Source organism: Globicephala melas, chromosome 7, assembly GCF_963455315.2.
Source record: "Globicephala melas chromosome 7, mGloMel1.2, whole genome shotgun sequence".
Taxonomy (NCBI): Eukaryota; Metazoa; Chordata; class Mammalia; order Artiodactyla; family Delphinidae; genus Globicephala; species Globicephala melas.
The window spans coordinates 8,782,566-8,799,725 of record NC_083320.1 but is presented as its reverse complement, the minus strand read 5'-3'; the positions used below and the strand labels follow the sequence as shown (position 1 = coordinate 8,799,725).

General features: G+C 40.6%; 1 protein-coding gene across 1 annotated transcript in view; it reads left to right on the top strand.

The window, feature by feature from the left end:
- Window positions 1-17,160, top strand: part of CAB39 (calcium binding protein 39) — an 86,802-nt gene that overhangs the window by 52,565 nt on the left and 17,077 nt on the right. Inside the window, exons 3-4 of the mRNA XM_030877037.2 lie at window positions 9,646-9,810; window positions 12,159-12,277. Coding sequence (XP_030732897.1) covers window positions 9,646-9,810; window positions 12,159-12,277 — 284 coding nt within the window. The remainder of the gene's footprint in view (window positions 1-9,645; window positions 9,811-12,158; window positions 12,278-17,160) is intronic.

The window sequence follows — 17,160 nt, the reverse complement described above, 5'->3', positions numbered from 1 at the left end:
GGAAGTCTCACAGCCTTACTTCTAATTGGGGATATCATTATGGGCATGACGCTTAAAATTTTGAAGTAGTTACTTGTCTCCTCACCCTGGGAGGGGAAGAAGTATAGTTGTGATATTGTTACTAGTGAGGTGAGAGTAGTAGGTGTGAACTTTGGAATATTGGTTACTGCTTAAGTAGATCCTGTACCTTAAATTGTTTAATTTTTAAGTATTTTTAAAAGATCCTAAGTAGAAATAAAGTCGTTATCAACTGGTTGTGGAAGTCACTGAGGCTTCATGGTACAGGATTAGTATGCCTGCCCCGCACCCTACCCCGGCCTTGACTCTGAGCAGCTCTGCCAAGCCTCAGACTCCTTCCTCCATGACTCTGCTCAGCTGGGTGTCCCCAGACTCCCACTATATATGTGGCTGCTTAGTAGAATCATACAGGGTAAACCACTTCTCAGAAGCCGCAAGAAAACAATCAGGAGCTTAAAATTCTGTGTGTCTCACCTAGACGAGTCAGCAGTGTGTGAGTTAGTGAGGCACAGTTCACATCATTTTCCAGTCAAGTGAATGGGCTTATCATGAGGGGGGTGCTTCTCACATGTTTCTCTTCATCACCATGTATTTATTAAAACAGTTGGCTACTGTTAGTAGACTGTACCCATGAAACATAATATAAGGCTCACTGGCCACGGAAGTGTAGCATCTGTGTCTCAGAACACCATGTTCTACTGACAAAATGTCCTAGACAATTCAGTTATTTAACAAAATCATGAAGTCAGACCGTGTGTAAATCACTGTCTCAGTCACATTGGAGGGAGGAGGGTGTAAAGGAGTGTAAGCAAGCCCTTTCTAAAGCCCTTGAATGTATGTTAGGGAAATGAGAGGTGCAGATGAGGAGATAGAGCACTGCAAGACCAGGGGCTGAGACAAGGTAGCAGCTGCTGTGGCATCAGGAGGAGAATGGCAGGAGGGGGGAATGGGCTGTGAGAGGGGAGAGGAGTAGTGTGAGCATTTGGGGTCACTTGAGAAGAGACAAAGCCTCCAGGGTGAGAGAGTGAGAGTAGATGACGGGGCAGAAGAGAATTGGGAGAACCTTTATTTGGAATTTGAGATCTTAAGAAATGGAATAGATCCCACCAGGCGTCGGGCCCAGCAACCTTGCATGAGGCCACACAACTGGCAAAATTGCAAGGGGGGACTTGAGGCAAGGCCAGCCTCCTTTTCATGTAGGAGCCCTTTCCCCAGCACACATATATAGAGCCACCAGCCTGGGGATTACGGAGGGCTGCCTCTTACCTGTGAAGTAGAAGCAAAATAAGAGGATTGATTAGCTTTTAAGGCTGATAAAATGATTACAAAAGAGTACCCTTCACCCTGCTTCCCCAGATGTTAACATTTTATGTAGCCACCGTGCAATGATCAAATCAGGAAGCTAACATTGATACAATACTGTTGACTAATCCACAGACCTTTTTCAAATTTCCACAGTGTCTGCTAATGTCCTTTTTCTGCACCAAGATGCAGTTCAGGATCACACATTGCTTTTAGCTGTAACATCTACTTACTCTCCTTTAATCAGGAACAGTTTCTTTGTGTTTGACATCATGACCTTGACACTTTGGAAAAATACTGGCCACTTATTTTGTAGAATGTTCCTTAATTTGGGTTTGGCTGATGTTTCCTCATGATTCAATGCAGGTGATGCCTTTTTGGCAAGAAAGACCACAGAAGTGATGCCATGCCCTTTGCAGCGGGTCCTTTCAGGAGGCACACGAGGCCAGTAGTCTCAGTACCATTCATGATGATCACATGGTTAAGTGGCATCTCTGTGTAAAAGTACTATTTTTCCTTTGTCATTTAGTAAGTCTCTTAGGGGAGTGAGCATCTTTGTCTAAAATTTCCCCAGGTGATTCTGGTGTATCTCCAGGGTCGAGACAGAGGATGGCAGAAATACATCAAGATGGATCAAAGAAGTCGAAGATGTTTTCACTAGATTTCCAAATGGGGGAGGTGAAGCTAGATGTTCGGATACGGAACAGAGAAAGAGAACTAAGTTCTGTTGTGGAAAGTGAAGCAGTTTTGAAGTATTTGCTGCTGGGAGTAACTGGTTGAAAAATCAATCCAGTTTGAAGGAATGTTTCTGGCTGGAGTGAAAGCAGTTGAACAGCATGAATTTTAGGGAACCAGGTGTGCACAGGTTCCATCACCTTCTCTACCCTGGGGGCTGAAGTAGAGAAAGTCTTCAGTAAAGGACACCCCACATTGTTTAGGGGAGCAGGAGACCTGGAGCTGTGAGCACGGGCAGCCCTGAAACTTTGTCTTAACAGGACAGGTCACACGGTCATTAGGGAGCCGGGTGGATTAGGTGTCATGATGATCTCAGCAGCTTGACCATGGTACAGTGTGTGAGGAGCTGTGTGAACAGCTTACTTAGTAGGTGTGAGGAGACAAGCAGGGGGGTGGCAGATAAGGAGGATGTGGTCAGAGAGGCAGAGAACGTGCTGACATAATGCAGACTGGCCAGAGAGGGGGGACTGGGCAGGGTCACTAATGTGAATGCTGATGAAGGGAACCAAGTGAAGTCTAAACAAGAACAGCCAAGTTTATTTACTCTGTATGTGTGTCTTCATTCAGTAAATTCTTGCTGCATCACCTTTTCTGGTGAATCACTTAATTTCATAAGCTTTTCTGATCATCTTTTAGTAATATTTGGTCATGTTTATTTCTTTTTCAAGCTTTTTTAAAATCAACTTGTAATTGTGTTCAACTTGTAATGGGGAACAGAACTCACACAAATGGTTGAAATATACATAAAATTAGAAGTCGTCAATTGGAATATGAACTTGATTGCTCTCATGTATCAGGACTGTTAGTAAACAATAAAGTTGATGAATTTTAGTTTTTCTTTTATATCATGCTGCTGATTATCCTGTGTCGATGGTAACTAACCATGGAAATACCCAGGTTTGGAAGTCACTTGTCCCCAGTGCCATTCTCTACTTCTCAGTAGTTTGAGGAGCCTTTTACCTGTTAAGCCCAATTCTAGCCTTTAGCTTTCTATCTGGCAGTGTTTGTGGCACTGGTTTTCAAGGCGTGGTTGGTAGGCCTATTTACGTGTGTAGACCTATACACAATACTTAGTTATTTGTTAGAAATCTTAAAAATTTAGGGGTGATGTGTGGGGAGGAGTGAAAGGAGGGAAACAGAAGCAGAAATTAGATAAGCCAATTGTTACCAACTTAGTAAACACTTTGATCTATTTCTCTCATTCCCTTTGTCATTTTGCTCTTAAAAAATTAAAATATGAACTGTAAAACATTCAAACAAATCTGAAATACAGAAAGTGCAGAGTGAAAGTATTCTTCTTGCCCCTCCCCATAGGCATATTGTACTCAGTTTGGTGTGTATCCTTCCAGACTGTTTTCTCTGAGGAAACAGGGAGTTAGGTTCCTTGCTCACCACTGAAACTGTCAGATAGATTCCCTCAACTTTTCTTGGTGAGGTGTTGCAGAGTGTCCTTCCTTCAGGTCCCTGGATCTGCACTACTTTTTTAGAGGAATTCCTTGACTTTATGGTGTTAGAACATCACATTTCCCTACATCCAGTGTTCATCTGGATTTTGTATCCCAGTGATCACGTATACTCATGTTCAGCCGCTCATCAAGCATGAATGGAGCACCTGCACGCACTGGGCTGCTACTGGAGCAGAAGGAAACATTCATTCATTAGAAATACAAGGAAAAGCAGGGTTATGTACAGCTGTGAGAAACACTGTGAAGCAGTACCAAGTAGTAGGGGAATGTATGATAGAATTGACTTGGAAAGACTTCTCTGAGGAGGTGATCGTTGAGCTGAGCAGTGAAGGAAGAGCGGGAGTTGGCTGGGAGATGGGGCGGAATATGAGCACGAAGAGCATTGTGGGCATAGGCACCCACATGTGCAGGGGCCCGAAAGGAGCCCAGTGTGACCAGAGCATTGGTGTATAGATAGTGGGGGAGGAATTGCAGTGCAGGGTGAGGTCAGAGAGGTAGGGTCAGACCATGCAGGGTTTTATGGGCCATGTTAAAAGGGAATTTTCTCCATCCTAAGAGCAATAGGTAATTGAAGCATTTTAAACACAAAGATTTAAGCATTTTAAGACAAAGGATTTAAGCACAAATCTTAATCATATTTGTGTTATGAAAAGATCATTCTAATTGTGATGTGGAAAATGGACTGTAGGGAATTCAAGGAAACCAGTCAGTAGGCTCCTTAGTCGTCCAGACAAGAGTTATGGGGACTTTGGTGGTGATGGTGGAGTATAAATGGATGGATTTTGGAGACTTGGTGATGGATTAGATATCGGGGCAGGGTGAGGAAGAGGGAAGAGTCGAGGATGAATCCTAAGTTTCTGACACGTTAAGAGCATCAGTAGTGGCATCTCATTCCCAGAAATAGGGAACAAGGGAAGAACATAGGCTTTGGGGCAAGAGCATGAGTTCTGTTCTAGATGCATTAGGTTTGAGGTACCTTGAGACATCCAGGTAGAGACACTTCTAGCAGGTTGCTTAATATACTAGTAAGAGAACTGGATTAGAGATAGGAATCTGTGAGGCATCTGCATTTAGGTGTTCATTAAAGTTGTGTGTGGATGAGGTTACCTAGGGAGAGATGATAGAATGAGAAGAAGAGGGCCCTGTACTCTGCCTGGAGGAATTCCCAATATTTAAGTGGCCCACTCCAGGAGGATGAGCCAAAAAGGAGACAGAGGAGCAACCAGGGAGACAGGAAGAAAAAAAGTAGGGTGTTGGTAAGTCACAGAGGACAGGGAGGAGCGGTTTTAAAAACAGAGTGTAGCCAACTTCAAATGCTGCCGAGAGCTCATGCATGATGAAGGCTAGAAATTGTCTTTAATGGCAGGCAGGTCGTTGGTGGCTGTCTGAAAGCTATAAAGTACTGGCTGTAGAAGTCTCACGGGATTGGGCTGAAGAGTGAATAGGAAAGAGATGTGGGCTGTAACAGACACAGGGAGGTGTTCTGAGAGGCTTAATTATGGCGGGCAGTAGCTGGGAGGGGGTTATGGAGTCAAAGGAGAGCTTGTTTAGTTTTGTTAGTGGGAATCTAATAGATCATATTTAAAATTGAGTTTGGAGGAATCAGGTAAGAGGGGAGTCGACTATATGAGGAGATAAGGTAACAGACAGGATGAGATCCTGAGAAGGCAGGAGATGAGTGGAATCCAGAAGCAAGGAGGGTTAATATAGGTAGGTGAGTATAATGGTTAGAAGCAAGGAGGGTTAATATAGGTAGGTGAGTATAATGGTTAGCAGAGGAGAGAATTCGATGGTGTTTTCCTCCCCGCTCATAATGTAGGTAACAGTGTCATCTGCTGAAAGGGAAGAAGAGGGCTTTATGTTTGAATCCAGGGTGCCTTTCATCTTAGAAGCACCATAAGTAGCTTTCTATTTCCTCGCTTCTCTCCTCCATTTTTTAAAAACAGCTTTTTTGAGATACAGCTTGCATATCATATAGTTCACCCATCTAAAGTGTACAATTCAGTAGTTCGTAGTTTATTCACCGATAATGTGCAACCACAAACAACACAATCAATTTTTAAAATTCCATCTCCTCAAAAAGAAACCCCATACTTTAGCTATCACTCCCCTTCCCCCCAACATAGTGAGCATTTTGATCTTCATCTTTTGTTCATAGTGAGCACTTCTTCATCCTTTATTATCAGAAAGCATAGAGTATGGTCTGATCTCAGATTTTCAAAGTAGAGTATAAACTGAGACACATGAAGGGTTATTAAGAACCTCAAAACTTTGATCTAGTCAGAGAAGCAGACGGGGCTAAGGTCTATGACGTAGTAGGGTCAGTGAGTAAATTCAGCAGATAATATACTCAGAAAACCTACTAAATGTTAGATACTTCCCTGTCAAAGAGAATCATCTTAAGAATAGAGATTAATAAAATGAAATTGTAAAGGCAACACATGTAATTAGATTATAAGAGAACATTTACTGTTGATAAATGATTTTTATCTCCTGGTCCAGAAAAAGTACATTCTGGGGTACTTACAATTTATATATGGGATGACAACAAACTGCTGTCAGAAATCTAAGACATTAACAGAATAGGGTAGTGACAGCAGACTCAGAGAGGTAAAGGGTCTGCTTACATTGACACTGAATAAGGTTTCATAATGGGATTATTAGGAAGATACTTTGTAAGCATTTAGAAAAGAAAGCAGTAGTCAGTAGAAATCAGCATAGACTTAAGTAAAATGGTCGTACCAAATTAACTTTGTTTCATTTCCTTATATTCAGGAAATGTGGAGGAAATAGTATATTCTTATTTTATCAGAATATTTAACAAAAAGCCTTTTGAATATCATTTGGAAATAAGTGTATATGTAAGTGGCTGAGCAGCCATGCCCAAAGATTATTTATAGATCATTACTGAAAAGAGCATGATGATTCAAAGGCATAATGTTAGGCTCCATTCAGTTACTTCCTTTTCGGCATTTTGGTTAATGATTGAGGCCATGCGAGGCATACCTACCTATCAGATTTCAGATGATACAAATATGGGTACAATAGCTGGCATTTTGGATGTCCTTCAGAATTCAGAAATACCTCCACAGTGTTGAATGATGGGCTATTAATGAGATTAAATTAAATAGTGAGAAGAGTTAAAGCCATCATTGCAGTGTTTATTCCGAAGATCTGGCTTTGAATGAATTATATGATATAATTGCAAAAATTCTTAAAGGTAGCCCTGAGCTACATTAAATTTGCAACATTTGCAGGGAAATGGTGGTCCGGTGTCTTGTGCATCATTCCATCTGGATAGAGTTGAAACATTAATCCTGTCTTTCTTAGGAGGATAGTTAAAGTAGCTGAGAGGAGGTTTTTCTGGAGAAGACTATTTAGGGAAGACAGGCAAGCTGTTTTCAATGAGGAGCCAATGAAGATACTACCTTATCTGCAGTGCAGACCCAGGACCAGCCGACACTATAGTGAGGCAATGTTCGTTTCACTATGAAATTTTCTAACAGCTGTCTGATTCTGAAGTCTGCTAATCCTGCATTACTGGACACTGGAAATATTTAAGGTGAAGCAATGTGGTCATTTGGTAAGAAGATTTAGAAGGTTGTAGAAGGGAATACCGTGGACCTAGATGATTCTTTAGGTACCATTAAAGGCTGATGTCCTCTGAATCTGTGCTAAGTAATCTCCCTGAAGTAATTTCTGGTCATAAATATTTCCGTTTATTTAGCTTTTTATAGCCTTTATTTTTCTCACATATCTTTAGTATTCTACTTTTTTGGCTTATTAGCTATAACTCTTTTGGTTTTTTTAGTGGTTCTTTTAGAACTTACAGTGTATGCCTTTTAACTTGTGGTTTGTCTTCAAGAAATATTATACTGCTTCATGTATAAAAACCTTAACACTGCCCCCCCTTGGAGCTATTGCTGCCACATATTCTTGTTCTACATATGGCATAACCCCAAAATACAGTTATTTATGCTTTAAACAGCCAGTTGTCTTTTAGAGACTTTTTTTTAATAATGGAAAAATCATTTCCATTTATCCACATTTCTGTCTCCGGTGCTCTTCATTCTTTTCTGTATACACAGATTTTCATCTTGAATCTCCTCCTGTAGGACTTCCTTAAACGTTTCCTATAGTGCAGGTCTGCTGGTGACAAAATCTTCCAGCTTTTCTGTGTCTTAAAAATTCTTATTTCACCTTCATTTTTGTATAATATTTTTACTAGGTATAGAATTCTACAATGGCAGTTTAGTTTTGTTTTTCCCCCAGAATTTTAATGATGTTCCTCCACTATCTTTTGACTTGCATCATTTCTGTCAAGAAGTCTGTTATTTTTTGATTCTTTGTCTGTAATGTTTTTCCCCCCTCTGGTTGCTTTTAGGATTTTCTCTTCACTGAATTTAAGCAATTTGATTATTCTATGGCTTGGCGTAGTTTTCTTCCTGTTTCTTGTGCTTGGAATTTTTTTTGAACTTCTTGGCTCCATGGGATTATAGTTTTCATCAAATTTGGAAAATTTTCAGCTATTATGTCTTCACATATTTTGTCTGTCCTTCCCCCTCCTTTGGGGACTGCAGTTACACATGTATCAGACTGCTTACAGTCATCCTGTAGCTCACTGCTGTGCTGTCTTTTTTCTCCCTCTCTTTGTGTTTCATTTTGAATAGCTTTCATTGCTCTGTCATCATATTTACTAACCATTTCTTCTGCACTGTCTGCTCTGCTATTGATCCCATCCAGTGTAATTTTTATTTCAGAAATTTTAGTTTTTATTTTTAAGTGTTTGATTTTGGTGGGGTTTTTTTTACGTCTTCCATACCTTTACTTAACATGCTCGTTTTTTCCCTGAATGTACTGACTATAGTTTAGTAACTTTTAATGTCCTTGTTTGTTTTCTACCATCTGTGTCACTTTGCAGGGCTGTTACTGTTGACTGTTTTTCCTCCTCATTATTGGTTGTGTTTTCCAGTTTTGATTCTTTCCAGGCTTGCTTTTAAGCTTTTTGGAGAGCAGAGTTTAGTCCAGGGCTAATTTTTTATAACAGCAGAGACAAAACCCTTTGAGAGCTCTGCTTTATGCCTGTGAATATGAGGTTTTCCATCAGGTTGATGGGAGCCTTGCGTGAGCTCCATGGCTCTGTTCCCTGGCCTTGGGTACTTACTCGCATGCATGTGCTTACCAGTACTCAGAGTAGCAAGTGAGTCTTTGCAGGTCTCTAACACTCTCTTCAGCGTAGCTGTCTCCTCTCTGGTACTTGGCCCTGCAGAAGTTCCAAGTCTCCTTGGCCTCCATAGATTACCAGCTCTGTCTCCTCACGTGGAGTTTGCCTGTTCTGCCTGGCTTCCCTCTCCCTGTGACGTGGCCTGGAAATTTTCTCCGGGCAGGCAGTAAGCTGGGGCAATTGTGACATTCATTTCGTCTGTTTCCCTTCTCTCAGGAATCACTCTCCTGTGCTGCCTGAAGTTCAATGTTTAAAATTCATTGTTTCAAATATTTTCCTCCAATTTTTGGTCTTTTTCATGGGGGAAGGTAAATCTGACCCTTGTTTTTCATCCTGCCAGAAGTGGAAGTTTTTAGTGACTTTTTATTTATTGCCAGTATTTTAGCTTTGCACTCAAAGCCTCTTTCAGCTTCATTTCTTCTGTCACTCGCTTATTCCCTCCACACCTTTTCTCTGACAGGCCCTGTGCTGCTTCCTCTCCCTCATCCCCAGTTCATGCCATTCGTTCCCCTCAGTCTCCTTCTCCCCAGCCAGTTCTTGCTTGGCAGTGTCTCTCCATTCTCATGGTCAGCTCAGGTGCCTCTTCCATGTTGTTTCCCTCCCATTTGAGCAGAACTGAACTTTTTCTCCCTGTTCTGTTTCTACTACAACAACATTGTTTTCAGCGTTCAAGTATACAGGTTGTGAATCTGCTGGCCTTCCCTGTCGAGCACATACGTCAGTCCCCACCTGTGCACACACATGCAGTTTTTGACTCCTGAGGGCCAGGATGGGGCTTGCCCACCTTTGTGTCTTGTACAGGGGTCTGGGGGTATGTAATATATAGAGAAGGTATTTAGCAAGTGTAGGTATGTTATATATGTTTGTGAAAATGAATTTTCTCCTCTCCCCCAAAATCAGGCTACAGAAGAAGTTTCCAAAAATCTGGTTGCCATGAAAGAAATTCTGTATGGCACAAATGAAAAGGAGCCACAGACAGAAGCGGTGGCACAGCTCGCTCAAGAACTGTATAATAGTGGGCTCCTTAGCACCCTAGTAGCTGATTTACAGCTCATTGACTTTGAGGTAAGAAATCAGTTTTTTATTTTTCAAAAACACTAACTATTCGTAGTCATTTTCCGTATGTTCTCTCTGAAACATTTTAAGGTTCCTGTTGGGCTCTTGGCTCAGGGGTACTGACCTGTAAGCATACCCGGGCTGCCTGTCTAATTAGCGGGGCCAACTCAGGAACTCAAGGGTATCTCGGACTTAGGCCAGGTTTTTTCCCCCTCTTTCACTACATCGTATATGAAGTTTTTTAGGTATTTGTTATGCCCTTTCATTTAGGCTGTATTTAATAAACAGCTGCTGGTTTACATAATTCACTGGTTCTTGGCTCTCAAGGAAAAAACAATCTAAAGAAGACCGTAGAGTGTTAGAATTTTTGAGGTAGATGAGATCTTAGAGAACATCTAGGTTTTTTTGTTTGTTTGTTTTTAACCTGCTGAGAACTCACTACAGTCGAGATTATATGTGTTTTGTTTGCTTGGCACTGCTTTTAAACATTTAAATGAGGATAACATTAAAACAACAGGAGATTTTATACACAATTTTGAATTTCTGGCTTCCCTTGGAAAATTTGGCAACATTGGGCCTTGTAGTCTTGTGTGGCCCCTCAGCCCGTGACGTTGGCATCCACACTTGGGTGTGCCACAGACGGCACAGCGTGCTTTTTCTACCTCGGCCTGCTGCGCTCATTTGCATTTCCTGCTCGTCCCTGGTAGGCGTTTGAGATTGGTGCCCAGGCTTATACAGCCAGATCATCCCATGTTGGATATTTAGTGCATTTATTAGTGAGAAGAATGGTCCCTGATACCAGTCTGAATAAACTAGTCTGAGAAGTGTGTAATGAAGGGCTCTGGCATAGTCGTGAGCAGTCTCCTCTTTGACTCTTCGTTATGGCTGTGCTTTATTTAAGCCCCAGTGTTTATCGTCCTGAGGGATTGTATGTCTATTCAGGTACTTGGAAAACCAGGGGAGAAAATGACAGACACCTGTAGCTAGATTCAGTTTTAGAGAAGGGTGGGGAAGATGTGGTTCATAGGTTACTTGAATGTATTATCAATAGATAATAAAAGAGAATAAAAATTTACTTCTGTCTTTTAGAACAGACAGAACTATGATATTTCCATTTATATAGCTGGTTTCATATATCTTTAATAGAGTGTCAAATTCCAACAACAAGGATTTTTATCTCCACTACAAAGGTGGGAGTGCACTGGACCATCCAGTTCCTTCTCCTTCGTCTTGCCACCCCACTCCCCAACCTGGACCTTGAACTTAATATTCATTTGGGACTTTAGAGACATAAATTTAATTTAAAAGAAATGTGTGCCCTTGAGACTGGTTCTTCGAGATTGCCATTACTACTCCTGACCTAGCATAGGCCCCAGGGTGATCTCTAGTGCTGGAAAGCTAGCGTTTCACTCACTCTCCTGCAGACTTGTCAGCCTTATAAAGTGGCAGTTCTGAAACATCTCTTGGGGTCTACTTCTGCATTTGTTACTTTCTGTGCAGCTTTCTGATTATAAGCTTCGCTGTATTGTGTTAACATCTACCTATTTTGTTTCGTGAAGTACAGTGGTGTAACACTGATCTCTGAACTGTTGCATCATGTGATACTTAGTACCTTAATTATCTATATATAAAGTTTTTCCCAATTACACCTAGTTTACTAGGAGGATATGTCTACTTGCCATTAAAGCTCAACTTCTTACAGAATTCTTTCATTTTTATTACACTAACAATACAGTTTCTCCTCCTTCCACCACTATAAAAGGAAGCTATATGTATTGTTTACAATACAAGCATCCTATTTGAAGCTGCTTGGGTGGGAATCGGATCCCTGAACAATGTAAGCATATAGCAAGGTTTTGTTTTTCATATCTGAGTCAGCATGATTCTGAGAGTTAGAAATCATTGAAATTATATATAGTAAGATTTCACTTTGTCAACACATTATTCATGTCAAAAATACTTTACTATTAAAACTTAGGGACTTCCCTGGTGGTCCAGTGGTTATGACTTCACCTTCTAGTGCAGGGGGTGTGGGTTCGATCCCTGGTCGGGGAGCTAAGATCCCACATGCCTCGAGGCCAAAGAAACAAAACATAAAACAGAACCAATATTGTGACATTCAATAAAGACTTTAAAAAAATGGTCCACATCAAAAAAATCTTTAAAAAAAATTCACTATTAAAACTTAGAATTTGAAATTACGAAGGAAGAAATAAAATAAGAAAATTTAATGTCTACGAACATTTTAAAGTCAGATATTCAGTCATAATTATAAATATACAGTACCTAGATTTGAGTTTATTTAGGGCATTTTGGCATTTAGTCAGGCATTTTGATATTTTTGTCTTCCTTAATAGGGCAAGAAAGACGTGGCTCAGATTTTCAACAATATTCTCAGAAGACAAATTGGTACAAGAACTCCTACTGTTGAATACATCTGCACCCAACAGAATATTTTGTTCATGCTATTGAAAGGGTATGTATAAAGTATAATGTAATAAGATTTATATTTTTGACTTGAAAAATAAAAAGGAAAGATGGTCTTGGGCAAAAACAGGATGGTGAATGTCAGAAAGCATTTCCTCTGTAGTTTCATCAGCTCATTTTCCCGTAGTTCTGGAACACATTTCCCTCCTTAAAATTTAACCTGTGAGCTAAACTGAATTTGAAAATGCCCATGGGATTTTAAAGTTAGGTGAATTGTGAGCCTTTAAATTCTCAAACCGTACATGACTGAAGAAAAAAATAAGTCCTCTGTGTTCTTGTTTCTGTTCTCTAAGATGTAAAAACCTTAATTGTTGAAATATCAGCTAAATCATGTATTTAAAGACATCTTCTTTGGACGTACATGCACACAGTACTGCATTAAAGGCTTCCCAGTAAATGGAGCTTGGATGCTATATAGCTTAACCTTGTTCAGTCAACAGTCAACAAAGTACATGTTTATGACGTACTTCCCTTTGCTTTTCACCTGTGTGTGTCCACTCACCCACTTAATCTGGTAATTCACAGTGCATCTTCCTGGAATTACTGTTGGACTAAGCAGGCATTTATCTTTGGGTAGCCTGTCAGTTTCAAAAAAAAAAAAAATCAAACAAAAACCAAAAAAGCCTTAAAACTAAAAGTTAAGAAAAAAGTCCTCTTCTCTGTCATCGCTGATTGGCAAAGTAACCTCCTGTTGTTTCACACCAGAGTTGTTTGCCAGCTCTGGGTACGTGTGCACTGGTGGTGTTCTGTTAAATTGGCGGGCAGCTGTTTTATTGGCATGACTGGTGGCGTGAATCAGCTTGCTCTCCTACCCCAGCTTTATAGCTTGCCTCACTCTGATTCATATCTCTGTGGTTTAACACTTGCCCCAAGTTCAAACTCGTTTAGACAAAGCATGAGTCAGTGCATGTGTTGGATGCCAGCATTCTATTTCCTTCTTTCTAGTTCTAACTATCTATGTTGCTTCTTCAGATGTTGCCATACGGAATTTTTGGCATCTGATTTTTTGTTGTATCAATCCAGAGCTGCGTGTATGAACATGTAGTGAGTAGTCTGAAATTTTAGTGTTCTTAGAGCAGCTGCCAGATGCCTTTGTGTATTTTTAAAGCCAGTCTTCCTTTTTCCATAGAAAGCAGCGGTTGTTAAAATCTATGAATTAGTTAACTCTGCCTGTGTTTTCACTTTAGAGTGGCCAGGGGTATGATATGAACATTGTTTAATGTCATGTAAAGTAAGACTTTTGAGGTAATATTTAAAGAAAGGTTTCAAGCTCTCAACTGAGCTGACCAGAGCAGAAATCTCAGTTTACGGAGGCGAGGAGAAGCCATTGGTGTTGGGATCCCACAGAAGCCGTCCCCCCACCCCTTACAACCCCTTTCCTACCTGTCACCAGGCTTCAACAATTACTAACATTTATTAACATTCTTGTTTCATCTATTCCTTGCCTCTTGTTTTTCCTCCTCAAACATAACATCACTTCAGTATGCATCCCTAGTACATAATAAAGGATTCTTTAACATAACCATAATATCATTTAAAAACCTGATATTATCTAATGCCCAGTCACTGTTCAGATTTCCTTGATTTTCACCAAAAATGTCATTTTTCATTTTGTTTAAATCAGTTTTCAAGCAAGGTCCACAAACTGAATTTGGTTGATATGACTCTTAACTCTGTTAATCTGTAATAGTTCCTGCCCCCTTCTTTTAACACCATTTATTTGTTGAAGCAACTGGGTCATTTGTTTTGCAGGGAAACCACATATTTGGGATTTGCATCCTGTGGTTTCACCTGTAACCATGTTCCTCTATCCTCTGTTCTTTCAAGTTAGTTTGATTAGATTCAGCTTCAGTTTGGGGGGGCAGGAATTCTTCATGGATGGGATTGTGATGGGATTGCTTCCTGTTGGGCAACGCAGGTTGTCCTACTTCTGGTGATATTTAGATTGATCAGTGGATGTAGGTGTTGTCAGTCTGTCCATTATAAAGTTCTCCATCAACCCTTCACCTAATGGTTTTAGTATCCACTGAGGATCATTGTCTAGGTTCAAAATGGTGATTTCCTAATTCTGTTATTCCTTCTCTGTATATTAAATGTGTTTTGTTCCTCAGCAGTGATTTCTATAGGAAAGACAGAATAGATGCTTGATTTTTTTCCACTGTATCATTTTTTAGTATAATCGATTGGTGCCCTAGCCACTTCCTTAGATGAGCAATGAGTATGTTATTGTCTTAAGCACCATTATGACCTCAAGTTTTAGGGGGTTTTAAAATATATTTGATGTGTCTCAGTCCGTTGCAGTCATTATGACCAAATTTTTATGTCCAAATTGCCCCGTCTTGGGCTATTGGGAGCTCCTTCAAATTGGCTCCTATGTCCTTTTGGCAAGACCCCATTCGTCTTTGATGGCTTCCTTGCAGTCTGGCACAAGATGTCCCTTGCTCATTTTGTACAGATCCTGCCTCAGACCCGGAAACAGCCATTTCTTCCAGGGGCCCTGTTGAAACTACCTGTTTAAGATGTTTCTGCTTTTTTGGGAATTCCCTGACAATCCAGTAGTTAGGACTCGGCGCTTTCACTGCTGAGGGCCCAGGTTCAATCCCTGGTTGGGGAACTAAGATACTGCAAGCCATGCAGCGTGGCCAAAAAAATAAAAAGATTTTTCTGCTTTTGTTGATTAATTAGTTTGGACTACTTTAACGCAATGTGATTAGCCACTCAGGCTATAAGTATTGACACTTTGATGTTAGACATTTGGGGGAGTTATGCTAACAATATTAGTGTGCATTTGAAAATAATCCTGTTGCTAGTGTTAGTCTAAATCTGGAGCAATCATTTTTCCACTGGCGATTTAAATGTTAATGTGCTAACAGGTTGTACAGCGTAACTGTTTACCTTGTACTCACGGGTTTACATTTAATCGTTTAAGACAAGCTTGACAAACTGCCATCAAAACCTGCCCAACTTGTTGCACCAAAGTGTCTTACCCTTGTCTTTCTAGTCTCCTGCCTGTTACAGATCAGCAGAAATGAATTGTGTGATCAGCCATGTTGGGAGCAGACATTTTAATAACACCTAAGAGCCAGTAAGCCTTCTAGCTGCCATGCCACAAGTGATACAAAGGAACGTGGTTTTGCTTTTGTTGGGGATCTATGATGAACATATGTACAACAGAAGGATAATTCTACTAGATAACACTACTAGTGGATTTCAGGGGATAAAATGTGGGTTTAGTCAATAAGGCAAGAGTTGGTAACAGAAGATGGACTTAGGATTGAGGTTCCAGATAGTTTCACATTTGCATAGGCAGAAAAGAGTGAGTACAAGGGCAGGAATGAACACAGTGATTGACAACAGGAAGGAGATAGTCAGAGTGTTTTATGGCATAGTGGGAGAGGATTTGTACCAGAAGAGTAGCTATGATGTGGGGAAGCCTGGGCATCAAAGTTTGTCTATTTGATTAGCAAGAACAAATCATTATAAGCTCCTAAGCTGGAAAGGCTATTGATAACACTAGTCGTCGGATAGATTTGTTAAGACAGAGCTTGAACAAAGGTGCTGGTTAGGGGTCACTTGAGTGACTAGGTGTGACTTCATGCAGCACTGGGAATGGATAAAAGAAAATGAAACTGAGATATTGCAAAGAAGTATTTAAAAGGGGTGGTGACATTGAGGATGGGAAGGTTGGGAGTAGGTAAAGAGGGGAAGGTTTAGAACTGTGCTGTTCAATACTGTACCTACTAACAACATGTAATTATTTAATTTTAAATTAATTTAAATTAAATGACATTTAAAATTCAGTCCCTCAGTCATACTAGCCAGATTTCAAGTGCTCAGTAGACTGCATAGTTATAGAACATTTCCATTACCAAAGAAAGTTCTGTTAAACCTGTTTTAGACCCAGGTATCTGAAGCAAAATAGTGATGCCATATTAGACTTGTAGAGTTTATGGTAGGCCTTTAACTGAAGTTGTCCAGAAGCAACAGAAAATGCCTCACTACAGCCCAGGGTAGATCTGAGCTGGGGCAATTTAGGAGCCATGGAGGGAACCATGAGGTCGTAGGAGCATTCACTAGCAGGCCAGAGGCAACAGAGGAAGGACCTCAGCCAGGCGAGAAATAGAAACAGAGGAGGTAGAAAGGAGAGCTGGGAGAACTTTTCTTTTTTTAAAGAGAGAGATGCAACGATCTGCATTGTCAGGAAATTAAATAGCAGAATTTATGAGAAAAGACCATTTGTTTTAGCGAAGCAGAGGCATTTACTCGTAAAACGTTAGGAAATGGATTCGATGGCAGGAAAGTAGAGGACACTGAGTGGGGAAGGATATTAAGCCTGTGTGTGCAGCTTGGAAGGAGGTGGAGGAACAGAGTGATGTGTTTGAGCAGAGTAGCAGAGTCCAGTCCAAGGGGTTTGATGTACATCAGAATGGAAGAGTCTGCTGGGCTGAGAGGAAAACAAGGTTCTCTTTCTGATCACGGGGAAGGAAGAGGCAAGAGACATTGAGGTGGGTGTAGAGGAAGGCTGTGCGGAAAGCTGATGAGGGATGCCGTGGAGTCCCCTGTGTCCACTGCGAGAGCCCTCGGGCCATCCCTGACTAGGGACTTGGTGACATCCTTTGTAGCATTTATGTGTTGCTGCCAACGGTCTTGAAAGTACTATTTTGAGTACTGAATTGAAACAAGTATAAATGCTGTATATTTGATAGACCCGTTTAGATACTATGAATTTTAGGAAACTATTTTGCTTATTTCATATTGTTTTTTGGTTTTTCTGAAGTGGTGAGAGCACCACATGTAAAACTAAACCGTATTTGGAGGTGTGACCCTGTAGACCTCTCTTCAGATCTTTTAGCTTAAGTAATAAGCTTTTAT